Below are 17,208 nucleotides of genomic sequence, written 5' to 3' on the forward strand. Positions count from 1 at the left end.
TATAATGTCCAAGTGTCTAAATACCAGCGAAGTAAAAGTGTTGTCGGTGCAGAGATTCAGTGGGGAACCTCTCTGAAGCAACGGCCAACCGTCCATCTCATCACCACGCAAACCATCAAACACTCGACCCAGTAGAAACCGAACCAGTGCCACAGTAGAAAACCATACAGGATTCACTCAGCAAGTTGGGGAAAAAAAGAGAAAAAAATAAACATACATGGCAATTAAAGATAAAAGAGAAGTATTTAATTACAGATTTGCATGTGCAATGTGCATGCCACTATGTGGGGTAACAAGTCAACTTCAGGAATTAAAAAAAATAAATATAAAGAAAAAAGTATATATATGTAAAAATATATATAGATAGATGTTTTTAAGAGCAATGTGTTTCTTTTTTCTTCTATTTTTAAAAACAAAAAATTCCAAAAAACCTGACCAAAAAAAAAAGACAAAAATGAAAAAAAAAAAAAAATCATCCTGATTAAAAAAAAATAATAATGGAAATGACTTTGGTGATGAAATCAAAGAATGTTTGTTTGTTATATTTGCCAGTTATTTCACGGGGGTGGGGCGGGGGGGGGGGGGGGGGGGCTGTGGGGGAACAAGGATAGATAACACTTTAACTAACATTACAAAAAAAAGAAAAAATGATTTTAAAAAGGGGGAGAAGGAACACAAAACTTTTCCTTGATGAAAAACAATCCCTTTGAGAGTAAAGAGCTGCCTGAACCTGAATCTGGTGATGTTATTCCCGTTTATTCTGGCTATGAAATCCCTTCTTTCTCTCTCCCTCTCTCTTTCTCTCTTTCTCTGACCATCTCTTTCTCTCCCTCTGTTTCTTTCTCTGTCTATCTCTGCTGTTTCTACCAGTGCATTTTGTAATTTCAAACAGAACTCTTCCTAAAGAACCTGAATAAACCAGAGAGAATGCATTCTACCCATCCTCTCGTCTGCTTCATTGATCCTGCACCCAATCGCAACACTTTCACGGTCTGATTCCAGGTGCAACACTAGAGATAGACTGAAATCACTGTGATGACAAGACAACTTTATTTGTTCGGTTTGCGTGCAGATCAAACAGGATATAACCTGTTAATAAGTGAGATTTAAAGGTGTTTGTGTAGCTGTTGCCCCCTGTTTCCAGTTTTTATGCTATGCTAAGCTAAGCTAACTGTCTACTGGCACCTGCTTCATGTTGGATTGACAGACATGAGTGGTTTTCCTCTAACTCCTGGTACAAAAACTAATCAGCGTATTTCCCAAAATGTCAAACTAAGGTTCCCAGGAGAGGTCAAGTGGATGAGATCAATACAATACTCTGCAAACACATTTCACTTTTAATCAGTGACAGCAGGAGCAGAAAAACAAAGCTAATCACAAGAGGTTATTAGATGCAGTGCAATTAAGTCTCCTCTTATGAGGGTTTACACTCTTTAACATTGATTTCAGCGTCAGCAGTCGAACAGTAGAAGGATGATAAATGCTCTGTTTCATATTTTGATTTTTGTGTCATATCCTGGAAGAAAGAAAATCAAATTATATGTATTGGAGAATGTACTGAGGACACTTGGTGCTATGTTTGTTGCCTTCAAGTATACTTCAGTAAGCTCAAGAAGTCCTCGAGTACCACTTGAGTATTGCATGAGTATACTTGAAGTGTAAGTAGTTGCTAAATTGGTGCAACTTTTACAAACTTTAAGTGAACTGAAGTACACCAGTGAGTCATGATTCACGAGCGTTCAAAACACACATGCAGTACAATTGTACTGTATTACTAATGTGTTGGACACATACTTAAGTATACAAGTGAAGTGAAATTAAAGTACCAGCATGTGAATAGTGTATTAGAAATGACTTGAACATATGTATAGTTCTCATAAGTACACTTTATTACTATTAAAAGTATTTGTATTTTGGTACACTAGTACAATTTATAACACACTTACAACTGCACTAATAAGAACTTTGAACTACTACTTTAAGTATTGCAGAATAAGTATATCAATTTTTAATACTTCTAAGTAGAACTTGGAAGTACATTTTTTAAAAGTATATGTCAAACATACTTAAAATTAAGCACAAAAGTATAAGTGTACTTGTAATGACTTTTCTATACTTAAATTATATTTGTAATACAGTAAAGTATACTGCTACTACTACTACTACTACTACTACTACTACTACTACTACTACTGTTATGACCTGGGATATCAGCAGCTAATTAAACAGAAGGACAGACCAAGTTACAAGGATACAACAGTTGCAGTAGCTTTTAATTGAAGTATCAGGATAGTGTTTTTCTATATTTTTCATGGGATTTGTTGACAGTAAAAACACTATAAAATGTCATCAGCCTTCTCCTGCAAGTATTCTCCTGGTGACAAGTAAGTATTGATTGAACTCCAAGTGCAGTTTGAGATAGTATTTCCATTTTGCGCAGATTTCTACTTGTTCCCATCACATTTCAGAGGCTGCATTAGTCAGCAGGAAACAGCTCGGTGATGCACAAAGTACAAATGGTTGGAGGCGACGTGGAGGTCAACAGCACAGTTTTGCCCTGTGGCTTCCTAACAGGTGAATCCAGCCGTGTGATTTCATAATAAAATCACAAAATATGATTCATTTGTACAGATTGATGAGCAGGATATGAGGCGATCAGCAGCAGCACCTGCGTCGCCTACAACATTCAAATACTGTTCGGACTTTTACTTAAGAATAACTTCCACTGCAGGACTTTTACTGGTTTGAATTGTTTTGTTTTGTGCGAATACTTCTCCCACCACTGAAGACTACATAAAATACTGTTTTTATTTCTGACAACTTTGACGGCTTTCTGACACGCAGCAAGAACAAACACAGTATTATTTTATCAACATCTGTTATTCGGTGCAGTCGTAACACTTAATTCACACATCAAGTGGCAAAGAGCAGCCAGTCACATATAACAGGATTATGTTTCACTAATGTGATCAAAGGAAAACTCAATTAATGGCAAATTTCACGCAGCAGATTCATACATTCTAATGTTAAACGTGATAGAGTGTGACACAAGTACAATATAATACAGTTTGACTTATAAAGCTAATTATGGATGACAGGATTAAATCCTCTCTTTTTGGTGGATTATTCCATTAAATGTAATGAAAAATAACACACTGATTGACTGCAACTGGAAATTTAATGGATTATAAATAGTTTTGTTTAGTGTTATTCTCAAGGGAAATGCCAGCCAAATGAGTGCAAACATTTTCTAATAAAATCTGAGAAAGAGTGTTTATATCAAATTAAGAGATTAACTTTTGTCCACCGTGATGACGCCTTGGAGTCGCTTTTCACACTGTTCAAATTCTGTTAGCTTTTGAAACTAGCATCCTAAAAACTGGTTCCTGGTTTTGGAAAGAAAAAAAGAATTTCAGATATCCTAAAAATCTGAAGGATGCTTGATTTCCTCTATGGGACCGTTCATCAGAGAGGTGACGGATACAGGCAGGGGTCGCTTTGTTGTTGTTGTTTTTGAAAATCACTTGTATCTCCGTCAGTCCGGCCTGTTGTGAATGAGTCAGCTGGTCCCCGCAGAGAGATGAAGACCCTCAGAGGAGGCCGACTCATCGCAGGTGAGCCCACTTTGCAAAGCACGCCGGCTGCTTCTCTCTCTGTTTAAGAATTTAAAACATGTAGAAATCCAACGCCCCCTCAGTGAGCGTCCTCAGACTGCCTTCCTTCTCCTCCTCCTCCTCCTCCTCCTCCTCTCTGTCTACGTCTGGCTCTACGTCACTGATGTGGGCTGTAGAACACACACACACACACACACACACACACACACACACACACACACACACAAACATTTGCTGTGTCCCACACCTCCCCCTCCCCTTGTAGTCACGTTTTATTGCATCCTTCTATTTTTTCCTCTTCCTCTCTTTGAATGCCTGCTACTCTTCCTGCAGCCCTCCTCACATCTGTCCTTCCTCCTCCTCTGTCTGTCTCTCCACTTGTCTGTCTGCCTGTCTGTCTGCCACCTCCACACACACACACACACACACACACACACACACACACACACACACACACTGGGTGGCATTCACCTGACACCTAAAAAGCCTTAAAATACGAGACAAACTACATCCTGATTTGATTTTTGTGAAAAGATGCAACCATCTGTGGGCTTTAAGGACATTTAAAAACACTAAAAACATCGCCTCTGGCCATTAGCCTGCCTGCTGCAGCATGAACACACACACACACACACACACACACACATACACATACACACAAGGCCAGATGTATTGGAGTGCTCTGTTCTCCTGCAGCTGAGTCCTAAAATAGACTCCTCCTACACATTCTGTCGCCCGCCGGCATCAATGCATCACTTCCTGTCTCTGCCAGCTCTGCTGCTGCTGCCAGACACACTCATACACACACACGGATACACACACACACGCCCCCACAAACACACAGGCAGGCATTCTTACTCGCTCACATTCATAGCTAGTCAGTCCTCTGCTGTGGTGAAACATCTCAGTTGCACAATTGGCGCCGTGAGAGGCATGAGGTCATGTGCTCAGAGCCTCTTGACATGTGATCCTCAAATGATTACACACACACACACACATATACACATATGCAACACACAATTATTTCCTCTTCCTTTCCAAAGAAACACTGAAGCCACTTTCTAACTAAATTTCAACAGACGTTCACAGAAACACACATTTCATGTGGTTTGCTGCAGCTTAATGTTGATTCTGAGCTTTTTCCATTTGAAGTTACTATATTTAGTTTTTCTCAGAGATTTTCAGTCCTTTAATTAATATAGAAAATGATAATCACATTTAGTACAGTCAGTACTTTTATGGTCATCACTTAGGGAGTGTATAAAAATTATGAAGGGGTGTACGGCGAAGGATCTTTTAGTTTTTACTCATCCCAACTTAATAATTCAGCCCTCATCAGTCGTCATGATGGCTGTCCTGTCACTTCAAGTTCTCCCATCACAAGTCAGGTTCCCATTCAAATGTAGGCAAGATTAGTCTATTAGTGTATTAGCGTACATTTCCATCCACTACCTTAAACAGCTGGTGGGGCTGATTGTCCAGTTGTCATTAAACCACTGCAGAAGAAGAGGCACGAGCGAGATGACTTGATAGAATCGAACCTGAAACGGAGAGAAACCATGTAGAAAACATGGTGGAATATGACATCTGTTTGTTTCATGCATCCGTTTGAACAGCAGCAATCTCCTCCTCATCCTCCTCATCCTCACAGAACTGTCCTTTCATCTGCTGCTATTTCCCATCTCTCCTTTTTTTATCCTAAAATAAGCAGCTAATGTTGTTATGTTTGACAGAAATTTGAAATTTTCCAACTCTGTTTCTAAACTGTGCATTTGTGGCTGCTGTGAAAATGATTATTCCATTCATATATTAAAATTTATAGTAGCACAATATCTCAAATTATGTATGCTTTGCCACTTTCAGCTATTCGTGGTAAAGCATGTTGCACCAAGTCAGTATTGAGACATTAGTGAGAGGATGTTTCCTTTTTTTGTTTGTATAGATAGATAGATAGAGAGATAGATAGATAGAGAGATAGATAGATCAACCCCATACCAGCTTTTTTTGTATTCATCATTATGTGTCACCCACAAATGTAACCAAACCACGACAGCGTCATCAAAATAGAGGTATACACCATGCGATACATCATCAAACACCCTGCCTCAGCCCCCACACATCTGCACATGGCTCCCTCGCTCTGATTGGTCACCGTGTATCTCCTGCCATCACAGGCAGGAGCGCGCCGGTCGATGCATGCATGCATCCTGTGTGAAGACATTTCCTGCGCTGTTCTTTTTTTAGCTCCGAGCTGTTAGAGCTCCACGTCACTGTGACTGTCTGGCCTCTGCACTCTGCATCTTAATTAGAGTATCACATACATGGCCGCCACAGTGCAGGATTGGTCCAGGGAATCCATCATCTGCGGTTTGCTTAGCTGTTGTGGCAACAGGATATTTTTATTGAAAATAACAGGTGTGTGAAGCAGGAAATGTTGTGGTATGTTATAAGGCTGGTGCATATTTTTCTTATTGCCAAAAAAAATCAAATCAAAAGAGCAACAGATTTTACAAATGCATATTATGTGTGTATCCAAAACCTGATATATCTTCTTCCCCTGTGCTGAAGAGCTCCATTGTTGTCCTGAAACTATTAAAAACACATGAATGGACCACATTGTTGCACTGTATGACATATCCTTCATTACCATGAACCACGCAGGCCCACATTCACCGTCATGCTGCAGAAAGTACCCACTAAAGCCTGAAAAAAAGCAAAAAATAACAAATACACTACTTTATTTAGTAGTATTTATTAAAACTACAGCATCTAGCTGTCTTAGGAAATATGGCATTAAACTATCCATTTATACCTAGATTTTAGATATATGTCTTCAGATGAGAGTGGTTGACAGATGAACATTTTTAGTTTTAGTCTTTTAACAATACAAAAGAATATTACCATCCTTACCCTCTACATCAGCATGTTAGCTCAAAGCACCACTGCCTCTGTAAGTGCAGCCTCACAGTGTGGCTGTCTTGGTCTTGGCAGTGTAATGGTCAAAATAATAACTAAAACATTATTCTTGCATACAATAGCACAAGGACAGTCACAGTAAAGCAGTAATAGCCGTATTCTCCCTCTAACAATCCATTCACACACCGAGTGACAAGGAGCAGACCGTCACACAGAACAGAGAATCAGTGGTGCTTGACATCGCGTCCAACTTGCCTTGCTGCTGTTAAATCGAGACTACGTTGTGTGGCAGATTTTCTTAATGAGGCTGCAGAACAGTGAAATGAAAAGAACAAAACAGTCACACCATCAGTGTCCTTGAAAGGAAGATGTGCGCCTCGGGCTCCATTAACGCCTTTTTCAAGATAACAGTAAAAGCACGAGCGTGCACTTTGATGTAAATGTGAGCTGCAAATGCTGTTTCATATGTAGGATACTGGAGGCAGAGTGAGTCTCTGAAAAAGCTGTTTGTCGTGGGGTTTCATTCGAGCACATGTTCTGCCCAAGGACATTCGTATTCTTATTTAAGTGGCTGTGTGGAACATTGTGTGCCCGTCTGTAGGTAGCTTACAGCTCTCAGACAAACAGCCACTGAAGCGCCGCTTTGAATCTCCTCTGAGCAGTCGTAGATGTGATCGATCCAAACCGTGGGGAGCGTTAATGTGACACATCTGAGGTTCACACAAGCATTGAAAACAAAACGGGGTGCCGTCTGATCAGGACAGCGCTTGAGATTTTTACATCTTCGCACCACAGAATGACCTGGATATGAGAAAGCTGGTGATCGATGCTGATGACTCAGTGAAAGAGAGATCTCTGCCATTCAAACTCACTTTCCCGCCTCTGCTCAAACTCTCAGCTGCTCAGCAGTGAAAGACGCGTCTGATTAATGTGACATATTGACAAAACAAAGCTCAAAATGGAGTTGTCATGCCTGAGGAGACCACGTCTCCTTCTCATTCAGCTTCCTGTGGCAACTTAAAATCCTGTTTTGTCTCAGTTCTCACATCTTTTCTCACCGCCTCCTCTCTAATCATCAAACCCACAGTGAAATGATACACCTAATATGTCATTTCACTAACTAATTTGCATATCGGGGCATTGTCTTTGTTATTTAAACCAATTATGTTGCCTTTCAAAGAACTGTGCGTGACTTAAGTCTTTGTTTTGCAAAATGGTAAACACTGTTACAGTCAGCAATCCTCTCTATCTGAATAATTATTGCTGCTTAAAGAAGGATTTATGGCGAAGAGTTTCAAAATGAAAGCATCACCCCCCCTATATGACCCAGATTTTTTTCATGCTAAGCTAATGACGTGTGGACAGATCAGGGTCACTGTGATAAAACTCCCATCTGGGGGTTTATGTGTACATTCATATGCCGTGTGGCTATTAGATGGCATCAACACTCACAGCGTGATAATGCAGCTGCTGAGCCCCTGATGCACGAAAACAACGCTCATGAGCTAGTCATAATGAAAACATGAAGCGTTTTGTGTCGGTGGTTCCCGGCGTGGTGGTCGGAATCCCCCGTGAGGAGTCTGAGAATAAAAAGAAAAAATTATGATTTTGTTGTCGCCTTGTCATGAAGCATCACATGTTGACTTTGTTTCTAAGAGGAGGGAGCATGCAAAGGATGACAGTGACAAAGTGGTAGGAAAAGGTGAAGATTATTAGTAGGAGGAGAAGAAATTTGATGATGATGATGATGATGATGATGACGAGTTAGAGCTGAAACCAAAACAGCAGAGAAATTGACAAACTCTCTGGTTCCTGCCCGTCTTTGTCACACATCCCTGTAGACGATGGTCAAACAAAGAAGACATTTGAACGCATCATCTTGGCCTCACGGTTTTTTGACTTTTGGATGGACGGATGATGAAGATGCTGGTGTGTTGCATGTTGGTGTTCGCAAAATTCCAGAAGCAACAGACTCAAAACTAGAAACACAAAAAACATCGATGAAGCCAACTCCAAATGATTAAAGGTCCGTCAGTTTAAACACAAGGATGACGATGACTTCACAAAACAACCCAACTCAAAGTCCACTGACGCAGCTTTTTCCAGTGATGTCAGCTGTATCACAGTCTGATCATTGGACAGCCTTCTCCATGGAGACGCTCTGTTGACACACAAGCTCGCTGCTCGTTATCTTTCTGTCGGACTTCTTGTCCGCGATGGCCAGTAAGGACCTTGAGATGAGATTGTATTGCCAAACTATAGAATTTCCAGCATAAAGAATGAAGCGTTTGCTTCTTATCTCCTTCTTGTGTCGCCATTACCGACTTTTTCTGCACTCCCCTCCTCATCCTCATCCTCATATTTCGTAGCACTCGTGGTCTGCAAAACTTAGAAAATGTCACATGATCACTTAAACTGAAAGGAACTTTGTTCGTTTTCACTGGTGACCTCAAGCTGCACTCTGAGTGAAAGTAAAACTGTCAAACCAAATCAAACGTCCCTCCTCCTCATATCTGATAACCCGCTGACTCCTCACCGCCTGATCTTGTCAACAGGAAATTCGTCACATTAAAAGACAATTCACTTTCTTTTGCAACGTGTAACCAAACTTGACTGGGCTTGTTTATGACCTGGCTGGTTGTGTGATCACTCATTTCTTGCCTTATGAGACATCTTCACAGTTCCCAGCTGTAAGTTTGGTGAGTTCACTGTTACTAGAAACAGAAGCGATGATCATCATCATAAATCATCCTTTAAGGAAACAATAGAATCCATTTGATTTTTTTTTTAGATCTTATTCAGCTGAAATCATCATCATTCCTCGGTTCCTCATCATCGCTTCCAGTTTTTCTCCTTCTTCCTCTTCTTGACTCGGATGCTGCTTCACGAAGTTGGAAAGAAGTGAGGGTGAAGATGGTGACTGGGGTGAAACCCTGAGCAACCAGTACAACCAGATCTCCACCATCCTGGAGTTTCAGGGTGTAGCTGCCTCCCAGCAACGTGGCTGCTGATGAAGAGGCCCGCGGGCTGTAAACACTACCTGCTGCTCTCTGTTTTATTCAGCAGCTGTGTTTGGCCCCTGCTGTGGTGACGTTGCGTAACTCCTTTATTATCCTTCCTTGAATTGGTGTCAGGTCATGTTGGGAAGGAAGGATGTGATTCAGAATTCTGTCATAATCCACGGGAAATGGTACGACCCTGGAAGCTGTTCGTGAGTGTTTGTTTGTTTGAATGTGTGTGTGTGTGTGTGTGTGTGTGTGTCTTACTGTAAGCATGAGATTAACAGCAGCGAGCCAGACTGGCGCTGGGCTGTACCAACCACCTCCCTGTAACAAAGGATTGACCCTGTGAACTGTGGCCTCATACACACTAATTTCCCTTTAATTTTGAAATAAGATGTGAGTGTGGAGGCGGTAAGGAGGATGTGTGCGTAACTCAGCGACTCGAAACATCACCTAGACCTTAAATCGCTTCAGAACAAAGGGAGCAAGGCACCTGAGGTTCATTTCAACATGTTTATTACAAACATTTACACCATTTATTCGTTCATACAAATAAAAAAGCAGCTTAGAATGTGAGGTAAGGTCATTTCTTCACAGGTCAGACGTGAACAAGAACATTTCAGTGACATAAAAACACAGAGTTTTAGACAACTGGGCTTCCAACACCATGTTAAGGACAGCCTGTTTTTTTTTTTCAAAGCACCATGTGAACACAGTATGCAGGACAGTCCCCAAGCAGTAGTATCGATTTATCAAAGTCCACAGCAGCAGTTGAATGTGTGTGCGGCAGCAAGTCTGCCTCAACTGTCCTTCCTCTTTCAGTGTTTGAGTCTGATAACCCAGCACAAAGGCAGGAAATTCCCTGAAGTCCTGTGTCTGTGTGTATGTGTGTGTGTGTGCGTGTGTGTGTCGCTCTGTGGTCAGTCATTTACCACTTCACTTCTTCTCTGACTGACTCAGATCAGTCTTTGCTGATTCACACATACACACGCTTTGAGTCAGCAGCAGTCACTTGTTTGGACTCATTTTGCTGAAGGTGAATCACCGGGAAACAAAAAGCAACACAGCCAGTTCCCCTTCGTTTCTTCCTCAAACTTTCCAGCCCCTCCGGCCCGGTTCAGCTTCTCTTCCCTGCTCGGTGATCTCTGTGGGGGCTTTACCAGCCCGGCAGGCACGTTCTGATGGACCGGAGAGCTCGCACCATGGCCATAATCCCTTTGTCCCGGGACCGCCGATGTAGGTCAGCTCCTTGGTGCACCCAGGGATCAAACCGCCCTTATAGGTTAACGAGGAGTTGAGAATCACTCCGCTCCAAAGTCCCATTGGAGGCTATTTTCTCCCTCCATCTGTTCAGAAGGCAGGTATAACCCGATTTAGAGACAAGGCGGTCAGGGACTCCCCGGCACCGGCGCGACAGCTGCCCAGCGGGGCCGCATACCTCTCCTCCCCGGGCTCCAGCCTCGCCCTCTTGCTGGGAAGGAAGTCAGGCGCCGCCGACGCCTTGCCCCGGCGTTTCCTGGACTGCCTCGCCGGGCTCAGGTTCTCTTTGTCCTCAGTGATTTCACTATCACTGTCTTCATCCGCGCTGTCCGGCTCCTCGGAGGCCGGCTCGGCTGAGTTCAGTGCCGGCTGGGGCTCCGGCTGGGCAGGCTCCGGCAGCCCGGTTTGTTCTCCCGGGCTGGAGCTAGTGTCCATCGGTTCCTCCGGTTTTGCCTGCGCGCCGCTTGGCCCCTCGCTCTCCCGGGAGGAGTGATAGATGTCCCGGGCAGACCTCATGACCATGGAGAGCAGGAGGCTCCGGTGTAGTCTCAGTCCTCCCCTCTGGGTCCTGGAGGCGTACAGCTTGCTTATCGACACGGCCAGGATCCGTCTGGCTTCGGCGTTGACTTCCATGGCGGTTGTGGCACTCATTGTGTGTGTTGTTAATGCGTAATTACGCACGGTTATTTTGGCACTTCCACCAAAGGCTCAACAGGCAGACGAGCTTTATCTGTCCCGAGTTAGACTTTAGTTTCTAGTTTGTGATCTATTGTGATCTGTCTCCCGATGTTCACCAGTTGTTGAACTCTGAGAAATGAGAGTGTGCGAGTAGCAGGGTGGCGTTTTATTTCCTCTTTGACGTAACGTGCACTTCATTCCTCAGTAAGTGACAAACAGGCGCCGCCCACACCTGCTGTAGCTGCAACGAAAACACACACACACACACACACACACACACACACACACCATCTGTTCCGTCTACCGGTTTTTCTCACAGCTGATCTCTTTTAATATCCCCGTCTCTGCTGCAAATCATTTCTCTCTGCCGAAGCTCATTTGATAAATGTCTAATTTAGTAAATTCGACTCCTAAAGGTTTCAATTTATCATTGCATCTCCCTTAGTTTCAACCTTTTTGTTTTCGCTTCCTTGTAAATGAAGGAAGATTTTTTTTTTTTCGTTATATGGCTTAAATGTGTTTCAACAAACGTCTTCAATTCTGCACAAATTACCGCAAATGTCTTTTTTTTTTTTATCTTAATGCCTTGAAATAAAACTAAAATCAAGATTAGTATAAGCAAGCTAGCAGGCAAAACATTATTTATAGAACATTTTATTCTAGCAGAGATGTTGCTGTTTCACAGAAAAGCAGAGTAATGCAGGTGTACACAAGTGCTATTATTAGCTGAACTAAAACAATCAAACGTGTTTGTATTTATAGAGATAACCTGTTGAGATGAAGTCAAGTTTCGGCATTTAATTTACCGAATGAGTCTTTAGGATGATACATTTTATTTTTTTATCAGGGTAAGTTTCATTTGAAACATTTTATAAAATGACTCAACATTTCGGACATAAGAGGAGGAAGCGTTGGACTCATTCGCTGCGCAGCGTTTGCGGAAGTCTTGATTTTAAATATTAGAAGGAGAAAAAAAAGTACAGAAAGTTCAGTAAGAGTGAGGTCACGTCAGTCAGTGTTTACATTCTGGTAAAAAACGCAGTCTGCAGTTCGAAGAATTTACGTGGGAGAAAGAGACGTGTCTTCAATTCCTCGGGAGTTTCTGCTCTCTCTCTCTCTCTCTCTCTCACACACACACACACACACACACACACACACACACACACACACACACACAACGTCACTCACTCTCGCACTTCTCAGCCTCCATATATGGTCCATCCGGTAGTAAAGCCCCGTGGGGACGCGCACAGTGGAAAAGCCATGACGCGAACGCGCAACCGCAGCCCCCCCCTCCCCCACGCGTGCACCCGGGCACAGCGGTGATGGCGTCATCTCTGCGCCATATATGGAGCTGTCACCGGTGTACATTCTGAGCTGCAGCTCGGCTGAGGTCAAACGGCAGGAGGCTGTCAGCCCCAAGCACCGTGATGATGCGTTCAAGTGTTCTTGGAGATATAGACTTTTTACATTGACGCCCAAAGAAGGGAGACATTCTGCAGCTACACATCTGTCTTTTAATAATGTGAAATGCTTGAAATACAAAATATCGTGACTGCATTAAGAATAGAAGTACAATCATGAAAATAATAATTGCACCATTAGTTTTGTACATTCTTTCATTTTTGCACACTGGTCCAGTTCAAGCATGGATTCATTTGCTATTTATTTTAGCGTTTTTTTCTTAACATGGACAGTGCTCCTTGATGCTCATTGTTCATTAAAAAAAAGACAACAACTAATAAAAAAGCAAATTTTCGCCCGTTGTCCCAGGCAAGACGTTAAAAAGGCAAATTAAAAATAGAATATAATCCTCCCACGTACCTTTTTCTTTTTGTCAGCTACATGTATGCACCAATATGCACACCACCTATGCAACGCATGGAAGTTTGGAAATAACCACATCTGTATTTCTTTTTACTTGTGACAATGTCAAAGTGGGAACATGAGACATGAATTCCTCATCTCCTAAAAATTCAGACACATCTGACTTTGTGTTAAAAAAAGAAAAGCTGTACTTCAGTGCTGGATAGCCGTTCATTCAGAGTGTTAATTACACTTGTTATCAGTAACACTGACAGTCACCACCCCAAGTTGTCTGATGCTGTGAAAACATGCAAACTGTGTCCATGGAAACCTTTCCCATCGCTACTCTTCCTCCCCACATGACGTGAACATGGCAGCAGAGACACTAACACTATAATGGGTACCAAATGTCTTAACAGCAATTATGCCAAGATGTTACAACTCATCTGTCAGCGACAGCCTGCAGTGGTGTTTAAACATGAAAGAAATCTATATAAACAATGATGATTGTGTTAAGAAAAAAAGTTACCTACTGCCCAAAATCTTACAGCATCTAAAAATGTGATCCAGTGCAGCAGCTTTTTGGAATCAGTGTTGTATCTAATGAAGTGGCAAGTGAGTGTATGATATAGGACACTTTTAGGAAGTCTTACCCTTAATTTCATGTTTCAGTACATAAAGATGCACTGCAATGCATTCAAATCTCACAAAAATATGTTACTTAAATGACCAAATCCAAGACAATGAATTTTAGATACCCGAGCTTTTTATCAAAAATGTCATTTTGGCCATGAGAGAGCACACAGTCAAACCATATACGCTACTTAAAAGGACACAAAGGAGAGTTCATGCTGATCCCTCATGTCCACAATCACAGTCTACACTTTATCCATTTCTACAGGTATGCATTGCAACTTTTAGACTAAAATCACTGAATCACAACCCAGTTTGCCGTTTAGAGTCACGGTGGATGTGGTTCTATAAGCCGAGCGCTTCTTAAGCAAAGAAAACAACCGAACATGACTTCACTTCAGGTCTGTACCCGACCGGTCTCTATGGTGACAGTGTTATGTGTGATTATACTCACACTGCGTCTGCCTGAGGCCAAATGGGCGGTGAATTGTGTGAGTGAGTGTGTGTGTGTGCAGACCATAGGGTGGGGCCTGCCTTTTCAAAGCCCTGCAGTATTTCCCTCTACAGTATAAACACCGGTTGGTAGGACTGGGAAATGACCTAGTTGCCAAAATATGAACTTTCAGGGGCAGAAAGCATGGAGACTGTTGCCACAATTAACCTTGCATAATGGTGAAAATGAAGAATTTTATTAACAAGTTCTGGCAGCCTGTAGCTGTCACTACTGTGTTGTTTGGGAGTGTGTTTTAGATTTTAAAGGACGTGACTCGTGCGTTTGCAAGTTTTAGCTTCTTAACTACAAATCATACATGTCTTTCTTCAATGCAGGCTGTGCACTTTTAGATTTTTCTAATGTATTTTTCTCCCATTGGTTTCCATTCATTTCTGTAAGGTTGAAAACCATCAGATTCTTCAGACTTCTTTGAGATGTGTAATCAATCACAGTAAGCAGTCATTTGTTGTCAATATTACATGATTGTTCTGCAGTTTAAAGCTGCTCTAATCAATATTTCGACATTGTCAATGGATCAGATTACTATGTGTGACGTGAATGATGTGGCTCAGTGATGAACCCACAGAGAATGATCACCTGACTGCAGCACTGCAGAGTGGTTTAGCTTCTTTCAGCACATTGGTTTGGTTTTACAGCGCATAACTTCACTGCTTTGGTTCAGTCTACTACATGGGCTCAGGCAGACTTTGTAAAACCATTGCCAGTAATTACAGTTAATTTGTACATGACTGATTCTGTGTTTATCTATGTTTTACACAGACTCCAACATTTTTGGAGTCAGTATTGTATAACGGCTATTTTCTCCTATTTCTGGCATTTTAGAGACCAAATGATGAATCTGGTAATCAAGAGAATAATCAGCAGAAAACTCCAAATGACTGATGATGTTGCTCCGTGTCTGCTCAGTGTATAAATTAGCGTACATTTGCTGAGACATATGTCATATTACCTTTTGATAATTAAACTTGGACCAAAATAAATAAATAAATAAATAAAAATGCAGGTTTGACATTCATTAAAATGGATTACACAACTGAAGCAAGTTTCCAAAGTCTGCCAATAGGTATTCACATGCTATAGACATAACTGGAAACCAGTGGGTGCCTGGAATCACAGGAAAAATGCTTTTCAACACCATTTTAAAACACAGGAACAAACTGGTTGGCTGATGGACCTTTAACAAAGTTACAGAGTTAACATGTTTAATTGCTGACACATGCAAGAATTTGACACTGGTTGTCAGTAGCTGTCAGTTTTAACTTTGTACAATTTAACAGGCTTTAATATTTAATGGGTTTGTCGCAGTATTTAAAAGGTTTTTGAAGACACTAGAGTGTGTGTGTGTAGACAAGTGGTGGTAATGTGGCAGGGCCTGTTTAATTGTGTTGCAGGTGTATGACGCACGGTCTGATGTTTGTTGTGGTTTTTAGTTGCATCCTGGCGTCACTCACTATCAGTGAATGTCGTGACGTGTGTGCTCTCCTCTTCCTCCTGCACAGCAGCTCAATGAACTTTTGCACTAAAAGAAAACAACAGCAAAACAAAAAGTAACTACTTTTACAACAACCTGCTTATCATTATTCTCTTGAATTCTTTTCAGAAAGTTGCATTGCCGGCTGCCAAAGGTGAAAGTAGGTCATCCATACGAAGAGCACTTGAAGGCATCATAAGGGAATGGGTCAGGGTGTCTATTTATAGACTCAGCATTTCTCTGACTGTTTCTTCCTGCTTGTTGTCCCTCAGCCAGTTGCTTTTGTTATGCCAGAGCGACTCGGTTCATTTCAGACTTTGTTTGGTTCTAGCAGAGATTTTCCTGCTACATCACTGCGCTTTAAAGTGACTCAAACTTTCCACTGAGGCAGATCTACATTCCGCTGAGCTGGACAGTAGATGGGCGGTACAGATAAATCAAATGCAGCAAGTGGAAAATAAGTATGTGAGTTGTAAAAATAGCTTTAAAGTTGTAAAAAAAAAAAAAAAAAAAACGGCTTAATGTTTTCTGTCATGAAGTATCTATGGATGTTAAATAAATAAAGGCTGCTGTTTGCTGGACGACTGCAGCACTTTAAGGCAGATTTGAGATTTTGGACTGTATCAATAAAATTGACTTGACCTATTTGTAATCATGTCCCACTGTTTGTTTGCATTCCATGACTGGGATGAATGGGATCCATCAGGTGACCAGCCTGCACTCTGTTTCCACATGTCTGTATTAATACTGGTGCATTCATTTAGAACTGCATGCAAACATGCGTGTCATATGTGCAGTTACACCTTCCAGCCAATCAGAATCAAGACTTTTCCATGGCCTTGGTGTAATAGTTAATAAGAACTTTTAGAGTTCGTGGTGGTCTGCATAGACTCATAAAATCAATATAAATTCATAATTTTTGGACCAGATGAAGGTGCAGAAACATGTGAAACACACACAGACACAGACAAGACCAGTGCTTTATACTACAAAGTGACAGAGTAAGACAGTTTTTCAATAGATGAAAAACTACACTCCTGGATAATGAATGCTTTGAACTTGTGTAACCCCCCTCTGTATTTTAAGAGAGCTGCCAGTCACTGCATTCAGTTTGAGACATCAGTGTGTTTGATGCAGAGATCATTTGCTGAGACGATGGGCGGCGTCTGCTTGTCTTTTACACTCCATTTTACCCTGTGAGGCATCTGTTTGGATTGGCTGGGGAATGTGTGAGTGTGTTTCCATGTGTGACATAGTATTCCACTTATGGTCAGTTATTTGTGCCACACACTGTATATTCTTCAGGTGTCTGTA

General features: G+C 41.7%; 1 protein-coding gene across 1 annotated transcript; it reads right to left on the bottom strand.

Annotated features, from left to right (window-relative positions):
- Positions 1 to 10,031: 10,031 nt before the first annotated feature.
- ier2b (immediate early response 2b) lies at positions 10,032 to 11,620 on the bottom strand. The gene has a single exon (XM_076727493.1). The coding sequence runs from the start codon at positions 11,441 to 11,443 to the stop codon at positions 10,883 to 10,885; it is 561 nt and encodes a 186-aa protein (XP_076583608.1). The 5' UTR covers positions 11,444 to 11,620; the 3' UTR covers positions 10,032 to 10,882.
- Between the last annotated feature and the right edge of the window lie 5,588 nt (positions 11,621 to 17,208).

Source organism: Chaetodon auriga, chromosome 4, assembly GCF_051107435.1.
Source record: "Chaetodon auriga isolate fChaAug3 chromosome 4, fChaAug3.hap1, whole genome shotgun sequence".
Lineage (NCBI taxonomy): Eukaryota > Metazoa > Chordata > Actinopteri > Chaetodontiformes > Chaetodontidae > Chaetodon > Chaetodon auriga.

Coding starts and splice junctions, on each gene's coding strand:
- ier2b (XM_076727493.1), bottom strand. CDS start 11,443: ATGAGTGCCACAACCGCCATGGAAGTCAACGCCGAAGCCAGACGGATC.